This window comes from Micropterus salmoides, unplaced genomic scaffold (assembly GCF_014851395.1).
Source record: "Micropterus salmoides isolate LMB-PRFRI ecotype aquatic unplaced genomic scaffold, ASM1485139v1 Ms_hic_scaffold_22, whole genome shotgun sequence".
Classification (NCBI taxonomy): domain Eukaryota; kingdom Metazoa; phylum Chordata; class Actinopteri; order Centrarchiformes; family Centrarchidae; genus Micropterus; species Micropterus salmoides.
Genome location: NW_024041373.1, coordinates 7,312,526 through 7,326,504, shown reverse-complemented (window position 1 = coordinate 7,326,504; position 13,979 = coordinate 7,312,526). Strand labels below are relative to the sequence as shown.

Sequence of the window (13,979 nt, the reverse complement as noted above, 5' to 3'; positions counted from 1 at the left end):
ACAAATGTGTAATTTGTACTTTCACTTTCGGCACCCGGAACGCTTTGAGGTTGAAAGTCGGACATTTCAACTCCAACATTTCCCAGTTCCGAGCAGTCTGGAATGCAGCATAATGTTTGACAGCACTGCAGGTGGCAGGCTCATTGCAGTCATAAGCAAATAGCATCTTATAAAAGATATTTTCATATTGAATTCTCTCTCCTTTTTTTTTTTAAACATAGTAAGCTAGACAAACTAATTTAGCAGCTCAACATTTCATCTGCTGACTTGCAATGCTATTCTTTATTTAAAAAAATAGTTCATGTTAATGCATTAACAAAGATTTTTTGGAAAAAAGCTAGCCTTAATCACCTCATTATAATGAAGTAGTTCAAGCTTTTGTGATTTAGTAGTAATAAAAGTATAATATATCAAGTTTCTATAGAGGGAACAATCATTTGAGTGATGTTGCTGGCAAATGGTACAATATATAGTGTGCAGTGCTTCCCACAGGATTTTAAGAGACTATAGTGGGTGGGCCTAGGACCTTCTCACCAGGGTTATCTATGAAGAACTTGGTATGGTTGTAAATAATGTTGTGCTATAATAAACGATTTGATCATAAACCCATTGTATAGCTATAAATGGTGATAAAACAGCAACAAAAGTCTACAAAATGTAATGTTTTCCCAAAAACCCAAAATCAAAGAACAGATGATCGAATAAGTAATTTCCCTAACATTTTATTTATTACTTTTATTGGACACCTGTAATATATTTTATACTTTCTGTGAATATAATCCAATTAATGTTATTTCCATGCTGTTTAGACACCTTATTTTGAAAACTGGGCGTTGTGTGTATCCTCGCGATAAATTCATTTAGTCCAACCAGAGTCCGAACTTGATAAATAATGTGGTTCTCGTATTGCGTGACATGAAGACTTCACCGCCTCTCTTCAGGTAAGACTCTCATACTGCAAAACTTGTCTTTGTTAAGAGAGAAACTGACAGGATAAAATCGCTAACCTGCCGGTCAGCTCGCACTGGTCCTTTACAGTGGATTTACCATGAAGGCTTTAATACGCACTCCAAATGTAGGCGCAGCTAGCTTAATCGCCTTCTCACAAAACGAGTGACAAACAGGCCGTTAACCACTTTTCTTTTGAGGTAACTACGGTAACGTTGTCTCGCGTCGGAGGCCAAAGTTTCTGAGCGTGTAAGCTTACAGTAGCGCCCGCAAAACACGTTAGGTCTGTAGTATTATTAGGTGTAAAAATATATTTCGGTTCATTTTGAAACTATGCAAATTAGACTATGGGAAACACTGCAGTGACAGAGGAGGCGAGTGTGATGCTGTACAGTTGAAAGTCAGTAACAGTGATGTTTGGACTGAGTACCTGAGGTAGTTATCTCCTGCCAGAATGCAAATGGACTGCAGCGTCTTGCCGAGGCCCATGTCGTCACACAGGATCCCATGCAGCTTGTATTTGTTTAGGAAGGATAGCCAGTTCACTCCATCCTGCAAGAGGATACAAAAGATCAACACCAACACAAAGAACCTGCTCACTAAAAGCAGCCTATACACAGTAACTGGTTTCAGAGTAACATTTTCTTCTAAGTCAGTTAAGGTTGAGTGGCCTGGCAGCAGTGAGGTGACCAATGGTAGTAGCATTTAAACTAGATTTCTGCACCGCTCCATTAAAGACATGGACGGCTGGTCCCGGCAGAGCTGTCAGCAACTAACATTTCTACAAGGTGTTACAGCTACCGAGGGCAGCCGTCTATGTATTTTACTGTTGCTGCTATTTTTCCCTGTATGTTTATGAGGCTGGGGATTGGCCTGAGGTACCTGCAAGACCGCCTCAAGCTCCTCCGGTTCAAATAGGCTGGTCTGCTGCTGTGTCGAGGCAGCTACCATTCTCCATGTAGTTTGCCTCTGTGCTGGTTATCATATTGAACTCTGTGTGTGTGTGTGTCTTTAGTTGTAAATTACTAACGATCACTTTTACTGATAGTTTTGTTGTGAGACTGGCCATAAGCACCTTCTCATTAGCTGTGAGCTAAATTCCAGTGTGCCTCCAGTTAGTGTTACAGAGAGTCGCACACGTCCTGTTTTGAAAAATGTAGTGCTTTGCTTGGTCTGCAGAATTGGGCCAGGGATCAGCTTATTACTGATACTGTTTACACTTTTAGTCATTTATTGTATTAGACCCACTAGATTTAGGGGTGCTGCGCTCCCTGTGTTTCGGTTTAAAACGACGACTTAGAGGTTTTGTGGTTCTCCTTTTGTTTATAGTTATTAATCCCTTGTTTGTTTAGGAGGGATCTCTTTTGGTTATATTTCCTTCTTTGGTTTACGCAGCACCCACTTGCCCAATTTCTGTTCTGACTTTTGTTTGTGAACCTCCATTTAATAAATAACATTTCCACTTTTACCAAGAACATCTGGTTTATGTTTATGTCTCCCCTACCCCTAGTGAGCGGGAATGTAACAAGGCACCTGCACACAATAACATCTCACTATTTGAGTGCTTTAAATTCAATCTGTCAAGAAAAAAAAGGCAGCTCAGGCATCAAACACTAAGTGTTTTAGAAGTTGGTTAAATGTTGGCATCCTTCATCAGCTGCTTGAAGGAGGATCGCAGAGACTCAGTGGACCCCGAAAACTGACCTGCTGGTACTTCCTGAGCTCAGCTTTAATGGGCACAGGGATCTTGTAGTTCTCTAGTTTCCTCCCATCCAGTAGTTGCTCCAGAAAGTGCCGTTCTCTTGCCTTCTGGCGGATCAGGTCAGCAGACATGGCTGGAGGGTCTGGTATACCTGCCTGATAAACAAGAGGGGGAACCTTTAGAAGCAAACCTCCAGATAAACACATTATGTTCCAAGTATATTAGCAAGTGAGAGACCGATCCGTTTTCCAGATTCTAAACTTTAAATAAACACTGTGTTTTAAGGCGTTTTCAGACCAAAAGCGAAGTGAGCCTTGGGGGTGGTGCGTTTACATACAATGCAAGGACGAGGAGAGATGTGATTTCCCGTTGGGCAGTGTGGAGGGGGCGCTGGCGGTGATGCGAGGGCTTTCCGCGCGAGTTGAAAATTTTCAACTCGAGCGAGAAGGTCGCATGATAGTCGCGACAGCCTATCAGCGTTGATATTATCTGGACATCACCAACAGCTTCAGAGCGCTGTCTGGAGAGGACCAGGGAGAGTGGAGGAGTTAAACACAGATGGCCGACGGAGAGCTGCTAAACTTGGGGGAGAATTCGAGGACAGAGGCGGGAGCAGCGCTCTAAACACCCATAGTCTGACTAAATTATGCTCGGACAACTATGCCGTTTACCCACGGGAGGAGCTAACTGCGAGTTAAGCAGAGTAAACTGCTTTTATTAAATTAGCTTTTTATTTCAGTTTTTGAGATTACAACATTGATTTATCTTCACTCGAGCTTCTCAGCAGCTGCTTCCGTGCACATCCGGTTCCAATGTTCTTAGCGTCGGTCGGCACACCGAGCTCTGTTGGACTACTACTTTATATTTCAAAAAATTAAAATATACAAAACCACACACCGCCCCCGGACAAAACTGGACACAGTTTGGAGAAAGAAAGCGAGGAAGTTGAACTACCTGGTGAGTTCAGAAAATGTGTATAACTTTATTGCAGCTATTGTTGTACTTTACTGTGAACAAGTTAGCATAGCAACCAAAAACAAACATTTTAAAAGTTGTCCTGCTGACAGACCTGACAAAGCATGAACTCATGTCTAACAAATGTGCAACATATTGTAGTTATTTCAGCATCAATTTGATCAGTTTATTGCAATTAAATCACAGCAAAATGTTTACTTTGGGTTCATACAGCTGTAGTAATTGCGAGTTGGGTTAATTCGGGTTATCTCGTTGTGTGTAAACTCTTGGCAGTTGTCCAGCGATAAATTTGCCTTTGGTCTGAATGCACAGTTAGACTTCTGTTTGTGTGCTCCTACCTCTAGAGGCAACAGGCGGATCAGTGTAGCAAAGCACTGTGTAGCCATGAAACGGATGCTATCACTTGGGTCACTCATACGACCCAGCACTGGTACTACTAGTAGCACAATGTAGGGAACAATGTCCACATCCAGCTGCTCCATGACACCTGGAGAGATGTTAGTCAAGGACAGTACTGTAGAGAAATAACAGCACCAACTACAAGGTCGATGCTTTAAACCTAAACAACTTCCACACACTGTTTTCACCCTAACAATTATGTCTGAAATGCATTTATATTGTGCTAGGTAAGAAAACTGAATCTATGTCACTGTGTGAAGGATACAGGCCAAGGCCTCGATGGCACCCTCCTGTTTAGTGCAGTCACCAATAGCAGCCAACCAGGGAAGTACACACTCAAGGAAACCGTTCATGGTCTCCAGCATGGCTATCTTACTGAGCGCACCCACACAGCGTGCACTCATGTGACGCACTGCTGTGTATGGGTGCTGTAGGCAGGTGAACAGATGGGGTAGGTGCTCCATTAGCTAGGGAGAAAAAAATAAAACACAGGAGGACCATATTCAAAAATTAGCTTGCATCATAATACCAGTAGTTTTAAGACTTAAAAACTTCTCCCGACAATCCCTCCTTTCATGCTAAATTATTAATGTATTGGTGTTTACATGAACTTAGTCTTACCAAAGGTTTGAGTTCAGCAGCCATGGCCCCAGCCATGACTTCCAGCACTTGTAGAGAGTTGACTAGTTCCTGAGCAGCAGCGTCTCCCCTCTCCAGCTGGACCTGCCTATCTACAACACACAATAGACACAGTGATTCAGAGTACTGACTACATGATATGGAGCGGATTATCTTGGTGAAATAAAGTGAACTGAATTAATACACACTGATAAATGCAACCTCATAATTATCATAGATCATTTTATCTTCATCTAGACTTCTTATCAGAAGGGGAAAAACAACAACTTTGAGTGCAAAGTGCTATGAATCACTACGACAACAACAAATTCAAACGGAATTTTGCATCTATGCTACGGTTAGCTTTATTAAAGTCCAAAGGACTTCAAGCCAATTATAATATTTGCTGGTCCACTGTTGGACCTTTTACACAACAGACTGAAACAGTGTAGGCAGTGGTTGACAAAAACAAGATAAGAAACTGCTATCAATGTCTATCCAAGATTAAGATCTGATCAACCTAATCAACATACCAATGCACTGATTTTCAGTCACCACTGTCCTCAGGGGTCCCACTGTGTTCTCCCATAGATATGGCAGACATTTGGCGAGGTCTGCCCCAAAGTGTCTGGCAACAGTTGTTAGGGAGAACTCTGCCCCTCGTCTCTGAATAATAAATGGCTTCTTGCTCTAGAAAGGAAAAGATGTATAAAAAGGGTCAACACAACTTGTTGTCGATATGACCCAAATGCGAGGATAATGTACTTTAGTAGCCCTCTGTACCTCATCATTATCAATGCTGATGGTGCTGCCAGGAGGAAGCTCTGTGTTAGGGGTCTTTGGGGCTTTAGGGGCTGGCCCCCTCTTACTGGTGATGGCAAAAGCCGCCCTTTGGTGACGGTAGAGGGTGATAATGCCTCGGGTTTTGCTGACCATGTGATGCATGCAGTCTTTCTCCAACCCAACGCCTAATAGCATGAGAAATAAGGACAGAAATGTGGTCAGTAGAATGCAAGGAAGCACTTCCTCTGCCGCTGAACTGAAGTCCGATGCTCCTGATTTTACACGTAGCCTAATCCATGTGTTACTGCAGCTGGAGGCTCTCCTAAAGTTTTCCACCTCACGAAGAAAATAAAGGTCAGGTCGAAACAGTGTAGAGGGGTTAAACAAAAATTACCCGAATCCTTTAATCTGCGTATGATTTGTTAATATACAGCTCACCAATTTAAACAACAACAAGTGTGTGAACTATACCACAGCTTTCAGGGGAGCTCACTGCTTTTTCTCCCGACACAGACAGGGACAGACTGATTCTTAATACTGAATAATAGCTGAAAGAATGTAGGCCTGGGGCTGACTATGAAAGTAGCAAGCATGTTCGTCTTATTATAAGATAATTATTAATATTGTCATCAGTAGCCATTTTGCTACAATTACGCTTCACACAACAGCTGTGGCTGTGTTTGTGACCTGACCTTTCTTTTCTCCGTGAGAGGGAAGAATTTAAAAGTTGTGTGGTGCTGCGGGGAGCCCCCAGCTGCAGTAACACATGGATCATGCATAATATTCATCCAGCCAGAAGGAACGATCACACAGCACGTCAGTCGTACTAGTGACACAACCCGTACCGGAGAAAATGTAAGTGTAAATGCTCCGTACTTGTATAGCGCCTTTCTAGTCTTTTACACTACATCTGCTACCTTCCGATTAACGGCCAACCCGCTCTACCTCCTGAGCCACAGCCGCCCCATAGGAGGAAGGAGTGGGGCTCCAAGGACAGGAGATCACGGAGCCACCAGCCCACTGCGGATGGTCGGTGAACGTTCCCTCTGGCTGGAAAAAAGTCTGACACTACTGATTTTACACATGGAAATATTGAAATTAATGGCAATAAAGTATGCTGTCAATCTTGTAGAGACCCCCCAAAATATCACAAATCATTCTTTTAGGGGAGCTGATGACTTATTAAGGTGAGCCAAGCTCCCCCTGGCTCCCCCATAGTTCGCAGCCTTTAATAACAGCTCATGTTTGCTGTGTACCATTGGATGTACTGACAACTATCACTGAATTAATTACATACTGAAGAAATCTTAAAAACCGGAGGATTTTTAGGCAACTTCTCAGGCGTTCCTGTCCCAGTTACAAACTGAACGGTGAGCTTCCTGTTTAAAACCCACCTATGTTGATGTTCAAGCTCATCTTCATTACATTTAATCAGGCATCGCCATCGCCCAAGTGTATGTGCTGCAGGTTTATCAAGTGTAACACACAAAGCTAAATTAATCTGAAGCATTAAATAATCAAATGTAATATTTTTCCCTTTTGGTTTTACAACGGAAAAATTACTTGTGTCCCGCCCCCCCGATTCTCTTTTTAAACTAAATAATTAAAGAACGAACCGTACACGGATTACTATGTTGTGTGTTAATAAGTTAAACTTTAAGAACATCAGCAGTGTCAATGTGAATGAAACCCCAATTTTGAAATCTTGCTGTTAACTGACAAGATGAGCAAAATTACTAAAAATATGGCCAAGGTTCAACAACTCTTACCTTTGGCATTTTCCTGTGTGGGGGCTACGGGGCAAGCAGATGAGGGTGTGGTCGCCGAGTCCACGCAGGCTGAGGCACAGAGGTTTTTGATGATCTTAGGGTTGGGGCATGGCGAGCGTCCAGCACACTGTTGCAAAAGCTTGGCTATAAAGGAAGCAGCATATCCCTGGATCAGGGTGTTTTCCTCCCGCTTGATGGTCTCCATCAGGGGCCTGACTAGGGGGTTGAGCTTGTCAGGGAGCACCTGCAGGTTAATCACTGCACAGGCTGTGACCATGTGGACACGCAGATGCAGCTGCTGCCATTCTGTGTTGGTCTCAGTCACTGTTGCTTGAGCCTGATGTCGTTTACTGTCCAATGCCTGCCACTGTTTGGACGTCACGTTCAGACCCGCTGTTGACTCCGTAAAGATGGTGGTTACCTAGGGAACAAGCAGGGGGAGAATGTGAATGACAGGAACGGGATACGATTCAGATGGCAGGCGTGTGCGAGAGGCGACCACTTCACTCTAACAGAAACACTACTGAACATTGACTGTTTATGCTGCTCCCTGATAAAAGAAAAATATTTCTGCTGATACACGTTCAGAAAAAACAAAAACAAAAAAATTATGCTCATTTTCATGTTCAAAATCTTATTTAGGGGTTATACCAGAACAGGTTTACATGGTTTCATTTTCAAAAAAAAGTGTTGAGTTATTAATCTGTAACAAAAGTATCTTTCATCCATAAAGTTTTAACTGAGCTCTGTCGCTACATCACAGTAACAACTTCATGTCCATAGACTGCTTGGAGGATAGCTAGTGTTTGGAAGGGAGAGGAGGAGAGGTGTGTGCTGCAGCTCACTGTTTTTCCAACAGTATTTTTGAGGGCGTGTTGGACTAGTCGCTCAGCAAGCATTATGACACGTATTTTTTCATTGTGACGTCACAAGAAAGGGTAGTAAATGCTGGACTACAAACGAGCCGTTTTCAAGCAGTTCAGAGCAGTGGGAGATGGGAACTCCATTTGGGGTGGACTTCGGGCTTTTTCATTTTGCAAACCTATTATTACACGCACAAAAAAAGATACAACTCAAAAGGAGAGGGAAAAAGCCAAAAACCATAATACCACCTCTTTAAGTTGAGATTTACAAGAAAAATTTATTACTACTCTGTAAAGGGAATACTGCTGGTAAAAAGCACATGTTTGCAAGTCACGTGTTTTTACAGCAGAACATTTAATAAAAGCGCGCAATACACTATTCAGTTGTACACATAACTATGCGATTAATCTCAGAAAATCATGCGATTAATAATTTTAATCGTTGCCCGGCACCAATCACAATATGACCTTTTCTCCAAATCTTACAACCCTATACCCCTCTCTCTGTTTACCTCGATTCGACTGATTTAGGGGATACAGCAAAAAAGTTTCTGCTTTCCCAAACAAGTTGAATGTTCTATTTGTGTGTGCGCGTGCGTGGGGATGGACCTACCAGGTCATTGGCTTGATCAATTGTGAAAACGCTACAATTGAGGCGGTCTTGCAGGTCTATGTTGGAGTCAGCTAGCAGTGCAATGAGCTGCTTGCACTCATTCTGCATGCGTGTGAAGGGGATAGCAATCTCATCATAGTACAACTGCTCTGACAGAATGGCCAGAAGACGAGGCTGTACCATGGATGACACCACCTGACAATCCTGAAAGAGGGAAATGGCTAAAGTGAATAAAATATTACAGCCAAAAAGTGTTTATTTGTAATGATTCCACAACAGACAAACTGAGCATTTCACCTTCTGTACCGCAGCCCACTCGCAAAGCACCAGAGCCACAGCTATGCGCTGCAGGGCAGACTTGGAGTTGAGGTGGAAGAGCAACAGCTGGCCTAAAGACTCCGCTGGTCGGATCTCCTGAGATGCAGCATTGAGCTGAGGGTCACAGATACATCCACACAGAGCCCCCAGCAATCTGGATTGGTGATACAAAGAGAGCAGGGAAAAACTGTGAGACCTGTTAGCATCTTTATCTGACGTTTATCAACAATTTAACTGGCAATTCTGATTTCTATTATTTCTTGAGACAAAGTCCCAAGTTCACCTAAAGATCACAAATTTTTTCCATTCCAAGGAAGGAATCAACAATCAATACTTACTTCGCAGCCATGAGGCGAGCGCGAACTACAACATAATCCCTCGTTACTGGGTCGTCTGCCACCGTCTCTGCACCTGCTATATACTCCTGGACCGTTTCCTTCACCTGGTTGGTCCCCTGACGTGCCTTTGTACCAGCCTTATCCTGTTGCATCAATACAACCTTCATTATTATAGTTACATTAACTCAAAAACATTTTTAACTCCACATACATTTCATGTTGCATTAAAAATGTTGCTTAGGCAAAGTAACAAGCAGCTTGTGGCCATCACTCAAGTCTGTTTGTCCCTGCTTCAAATGTTTATACAAGCTTACTTATTTTAGTGCACGGAAGTAAAGTGGCCTGCGACCATGTGCGCAGGATAAGCGGTTGCCGATGAATGGAAGTAAAGCAGTTCCCATTTCTCTTTTTTCAATGAATATTTCTGCTTTATTTGATAGTGATAGGCTGCTGCAGTAAGGACTCAACCTTGATGCATGATATGTGCTCTACAAGGTAAGCTTCCAGGGCGCCCAGCTGTTCCCATTTCTAAACTTGCATTCATTCTCCCTCAGCAGTCAGCTACATTTTATTGCACAAACTGACTAAGTTACTTGTTGAGTTCAGCTTGGCTTCTCTGCTGTTTTTTTATTTCCTCCTCCAGACTATTCAGGTTGCTAAAGTTCCTTTGGCTCAAACATAGACAGCAGTTGAAAGATTCTTCTGCCTTCACACGGTCTGCTAGTCTGTCACCTAGCATCCTCAGAAAAGGTTCATTTGTTTTGTGTGATGTCTTTAAAGTCGCAGGAAATTGTTGATATGATTTGCAACACAAACATCCTACCATCCTGACTTGTGTAATACTGACCTTTTAAAGAACATCAGATGTGCTACAGGTATATAGCATGTATAGATATTTTTACATTTGGGGGGGAAAGAAGTCATTTGTTTTCCTAAATCGTGAGGTAAAATACTTTATTTGACTGACTAAAATTGATAAGAAATTATTGCTCTTTAAACAGAGCATCAGTTTGCATAAGCCCTACACATCCACTATAAATACAAACGATCAGCTGAGAATAGAATATTGTAAGAATTCCTATTAAGTCATATTTAGCTATGAATATAGTGTACAACCTTGGAGCGGGCCTTCACTTCTAGGAGCATGTTCAGGTCTATGGGAATGTGTGAGGCCTGCATCATGAGACAGAGCCAAGCGCCCATCCATGGACAGCTGGCTGCTACCACGTACTGCTGAGGAGCCTGGGACAGCAGCTCCATCCACACCTGCACACAGTGACACATGTTAATAAATGAAGGCCATTTATATACACTGATCAAAAAAAATTAAAATAGAAGGGAACACTTAAACAACACAATGTAACTCCAAGTCAATCACACTCCTGTGAAATCAAACTATCCACTTAAGAAGCAACACTGATTGACAATCAATTTCACATGCTGTTGTGCAAATGGAATAGACAACAGGTGGAAATTATAGGCAATTAGCAAGACACCCCCAATAAAGGAGTGGTTCTGCAGCTGGTGACCACAGACCACTTCTCAGTTCCTGTGCTTCCTGGCTCACTTTTGAATGCTGGCGGTGCTTTCACTCTAGTGGTAGCATGAGACGGAGTCTACAACCCACACAAGTGGCTCAGGTAGTGCAGCTCATCCAGGATGGCACATCAATGCAAGCTGTGGCAAGAAGGTTTGCTGTGTCTGTCAGCGTAGTGTCCAGAGCATGGAGGCGCTACCAGGAGACAGACCAGTACATCAGGAGACGTGGAGGAGGCCGTAGGAGGGCAACAACCCAGCAGCAGGACCGCTACCTCCGCCTTTGTGCAAGGAGGAGCAGGAGGAGCACTGCCAGAGCCCTGCAAAATGACCTCCAGCAGGCCACAAATGTGCATGTGTCTGCTCAAACGGTCAGAAACAGACTCCATGAGGGTGGTATGAGGGCCCGACGTCCACAGGTGGGGGTTGTGCTTACAGCCCAACACCATGCAGGACGTTTGGCATTTGCCAGAGAACACCAAGATTGGCAAATTCGCCCTGTGCTCTTCACAGATGAAAGCAGGTTCACACTGAGCACATGTGACAGACGTGACAGAGTCTGGAGACGCCGTGGAGAACGTTCTGCTGCCTGCAACATCCTCCAGCATGACCGGATGGTGTGGGGTGGCATTTCTTTGGCATTTCTTTCTCCATGTGCTCGCCAGAGGTAGCCTGACTGCCATTAGGTACCGAGATGAGATCCTCAGACCCCTTGTGAGACCATATGCTGGTGCGGTTGGCCCCGGGTTCCTCCTAATGCAAGACAATGCTAGACCTCATGTGGCTGGAGTGTCAGCAGTTCCTGCAAGAGGAAGGCATTGATGCTATGGACCGGCCCGCTCGTTCCCCAGACCTGAATCCAATTGAGCACATCTGGGACATCATGTCTCGCTCCATCCACCAACGCCACGTTGCACCACAGACTGTCCAGGAGTTGGCGGATGCTTTAGTCCAGGTCTGGGAGGAGATCCCTCAGGAGACCATCTGCCACCTCATCAGGAGCACGCCCAGGCGTTGTAGGGAGGTCATACAGGCACGTGGAGGCCACACACACTACTGAGCCTCATTTTGACTTGTTTTAAGGACATTACATCAAAGTTGGATTGGCCTATAGTGTGGTTTTCCACTTATGATTTCATTTGATTTCCATTGATAATGTGTGTGATTTTGTTGTCAGCACATTCAACTATGTAAAGAAAGGAGTATTTAATGAGATTATTTCATTCATTCAGATCTAGAATGTGTTATTTTAGTGTTCCCTTTATTTTTTGAGCAGTGTTCAAGGAAAGAAAAGGGAGATTTATCCATGACCAAAAAAACAAACCACAAACACACTTGTGCTGGGAACAGGGAAATGTTTCCAATAGTCAAACTTTGGCCATCTTTTGGCCAATTTTACCCATGAGACAAAGTAGTACAGGTCACACAACAAACCTTTTGGATCAGTTCAAGGATCTCTTCATTGCTCTCCAGTATGCAGGACTGGAAGATGTGCCGAAGCATATCTTGTAGGATGGGGTTGATCCAAATTGCACAGCTCTGAAGAACAAAAAACAAAACATTGCCTTATCTTGGAATGTAACACTAGTCAGCATTGAACCTGTGAACTAAAAAGGTTTTGACAGTTACGCTGATTGTTATGAATACTAATATGGTAACTTATTGTACTTCCAACACTTTGATGAATCCTGTCTGTATAAAGACTGGCAAGTAGTCAAATTTACCTGGTCAGCTTTAGACAGCAGCGTGAAAAGGGTTTCCAGTGCTGCCCGTCTTACTGATGATATAGTGTGTCTTAAGAACGGCCAAACTCTAGGAACCAGGACTGTTAATGACTGCTGCATGCTAGAGTGAACAAGAAAGTGTGTACAAACAATTAAATAACCCCTTCCTTCTCGGCACAGTGCCAATAATCCACCCAACACACAACTCCACAATACAAAAGGAGTCTTTAGCGTAATGACAATAGATTAGCCAAGTCACAATAGTGAGCTTCTTGTGAAACCAAATAAAACAATACAAAATGAATTAGTCAAACATTAGTATTCCCCTTCATAGTATTTGCCATGTCTTTTGTACAAATAATGTATCTGGGTGCAGCTAAATATGTTCAGTGTTATTAAATGTGACATACAATATTAATATCTAAGTCACAGGTGTCTCTTTACACACACACACACACACACACACACACACACTTATTGTGTGAACTTCCCTGAGACACTGACCTGCTCTGTCGGACCTGCGGATAAGTGAGCAGCGAGGACAGCAATGTCATGATGCTGTTTGTGGAAGCAGTGAGGTCGTCCAGGTCCAAAAGAGCATCCCACAGTGTGTTCACAATGAAGGGCACCTGAGAGACACACAGGCCTCCACAATGAGGACATTGTGACAAATAACTGACTAAAAGGTGACAGACTTCAACAAAAACTGAAACTCAATTCTCTGACCTTGTTGGGCAGTAGCTGTACCAAGCCTTCCACCACAGGGATGAGGGCTGACGCTGCCACGGCCCTGACATCATCATCTAGGTCCTGAAGGCCTACAGTGATGGCAGGGAGCACCCGGGGCAGTAAAACAGAGATCAGGTCCTGAGTCACAAAAGGAACAGAGATGAAGATCAGCATAGACAGGGCTCAATGTTACACTTTTTTACAACTGGCCCTACCGGGCCAGACAATTTTTACTGTCCTTCCTTCCAAAAGTGTTTAAATCATTTACTAAATACATCCTGGATATAAAAAAAAAAGAAAAAAAAAAACAAAAAACAAAAATGTAATCACAGTTTAAATTCTAAAAAATAAAAAAAGGTTAACAAAAACAATTTACTTTTAAAACAAAACCAACTAACAGACTCAAACATGATGTGCTCTCCTGTTGACCATCTATGAAAAAATGTACACAGAGCAGCGGACACGAGTCGCCTCTATCCTGATGAATGGGTTGCCATGGTAGCGACCTGTCAATCACAACATAGTCCTGTCCAAACACATGTGCTGCATTATCATCCATTTACCCCTAAATAGGACCATAGTATACTAAATGAACATCATGCTGTGTTGAAGACTTGAAACTAGTGACTGAGACTCTAAACTCATTTAAAAGTGTTTACTAAGA

At 43.1% G+C, this 13,979-nt stretch overlaps 1 protein-coding gene across 1 annotated transcript in view; it reads right to left on the bottom strand.

The window, feature by feature from the left end:
- btaf1 (BTAF1 RNA polymerase II, B-TFIID transcription factor-associated) overlaps positions 1–13,979 on the bottom strand; it is a 31,013-nt gene that overhangs the window by 8,225 nt on the left and 8,809 nt on the right. The window contains exons 12-27 of the mRNA XM_038737252.1: positions 13,313–13,453; positions 13,091–13,215; positions 12,587–12,707; positions 12,297–12,401; positions 10,443–10,592; positions 9,327–9,469; positions 8,968–9,142; positions 8,671–8,874; positions 7,195–7,615; positions 5,426–5,610; positions 5,176–5,332; positions 4,646–4,755; positions 4,290–4,491; positions 3,964–4,112; positions 2,653–2,805; positions 1,379–1,500 (exon numbers count right to left, since the gene is read on the bottom strand). Coding sequence (XP_038593180.1) covers positions 1,379–1,500; positions 2,653–2,805; positions 3,964–4,112; positions 4,290–4,491; positions 4,646–4,755; positions 5,176–5,332; positions 5,426–5,610; positions 7,195–7,615; positions 8,671–8,874; positions 8,968–9,142; positions 9,327–9,469; positions 10,443–10,592; positions 12,297–12,401; positions 12,587–12,707; positions 13,091–13,215; positions 13,313–13,453 — 2,663 coding nt within the window. The remainder of the gene's footprint in view (positions 1–1,378; positions 1,501–2,652; positions 2,806–3,963; positions 4,113–4,289; positions 4,492–4,645; positions 4,756–5,175; positions 5,333–5,425; positions 5,611–7,194; positions 7,616–8,670; positions 8,875–8,967; positions 9,143–9,326; positions 9,470–10,442; positions 10,593–12,296; positions 12,402–12,586; positions 12,708–13,090; positions 13,216–13,312; positions 13,454–13,979) is intronic.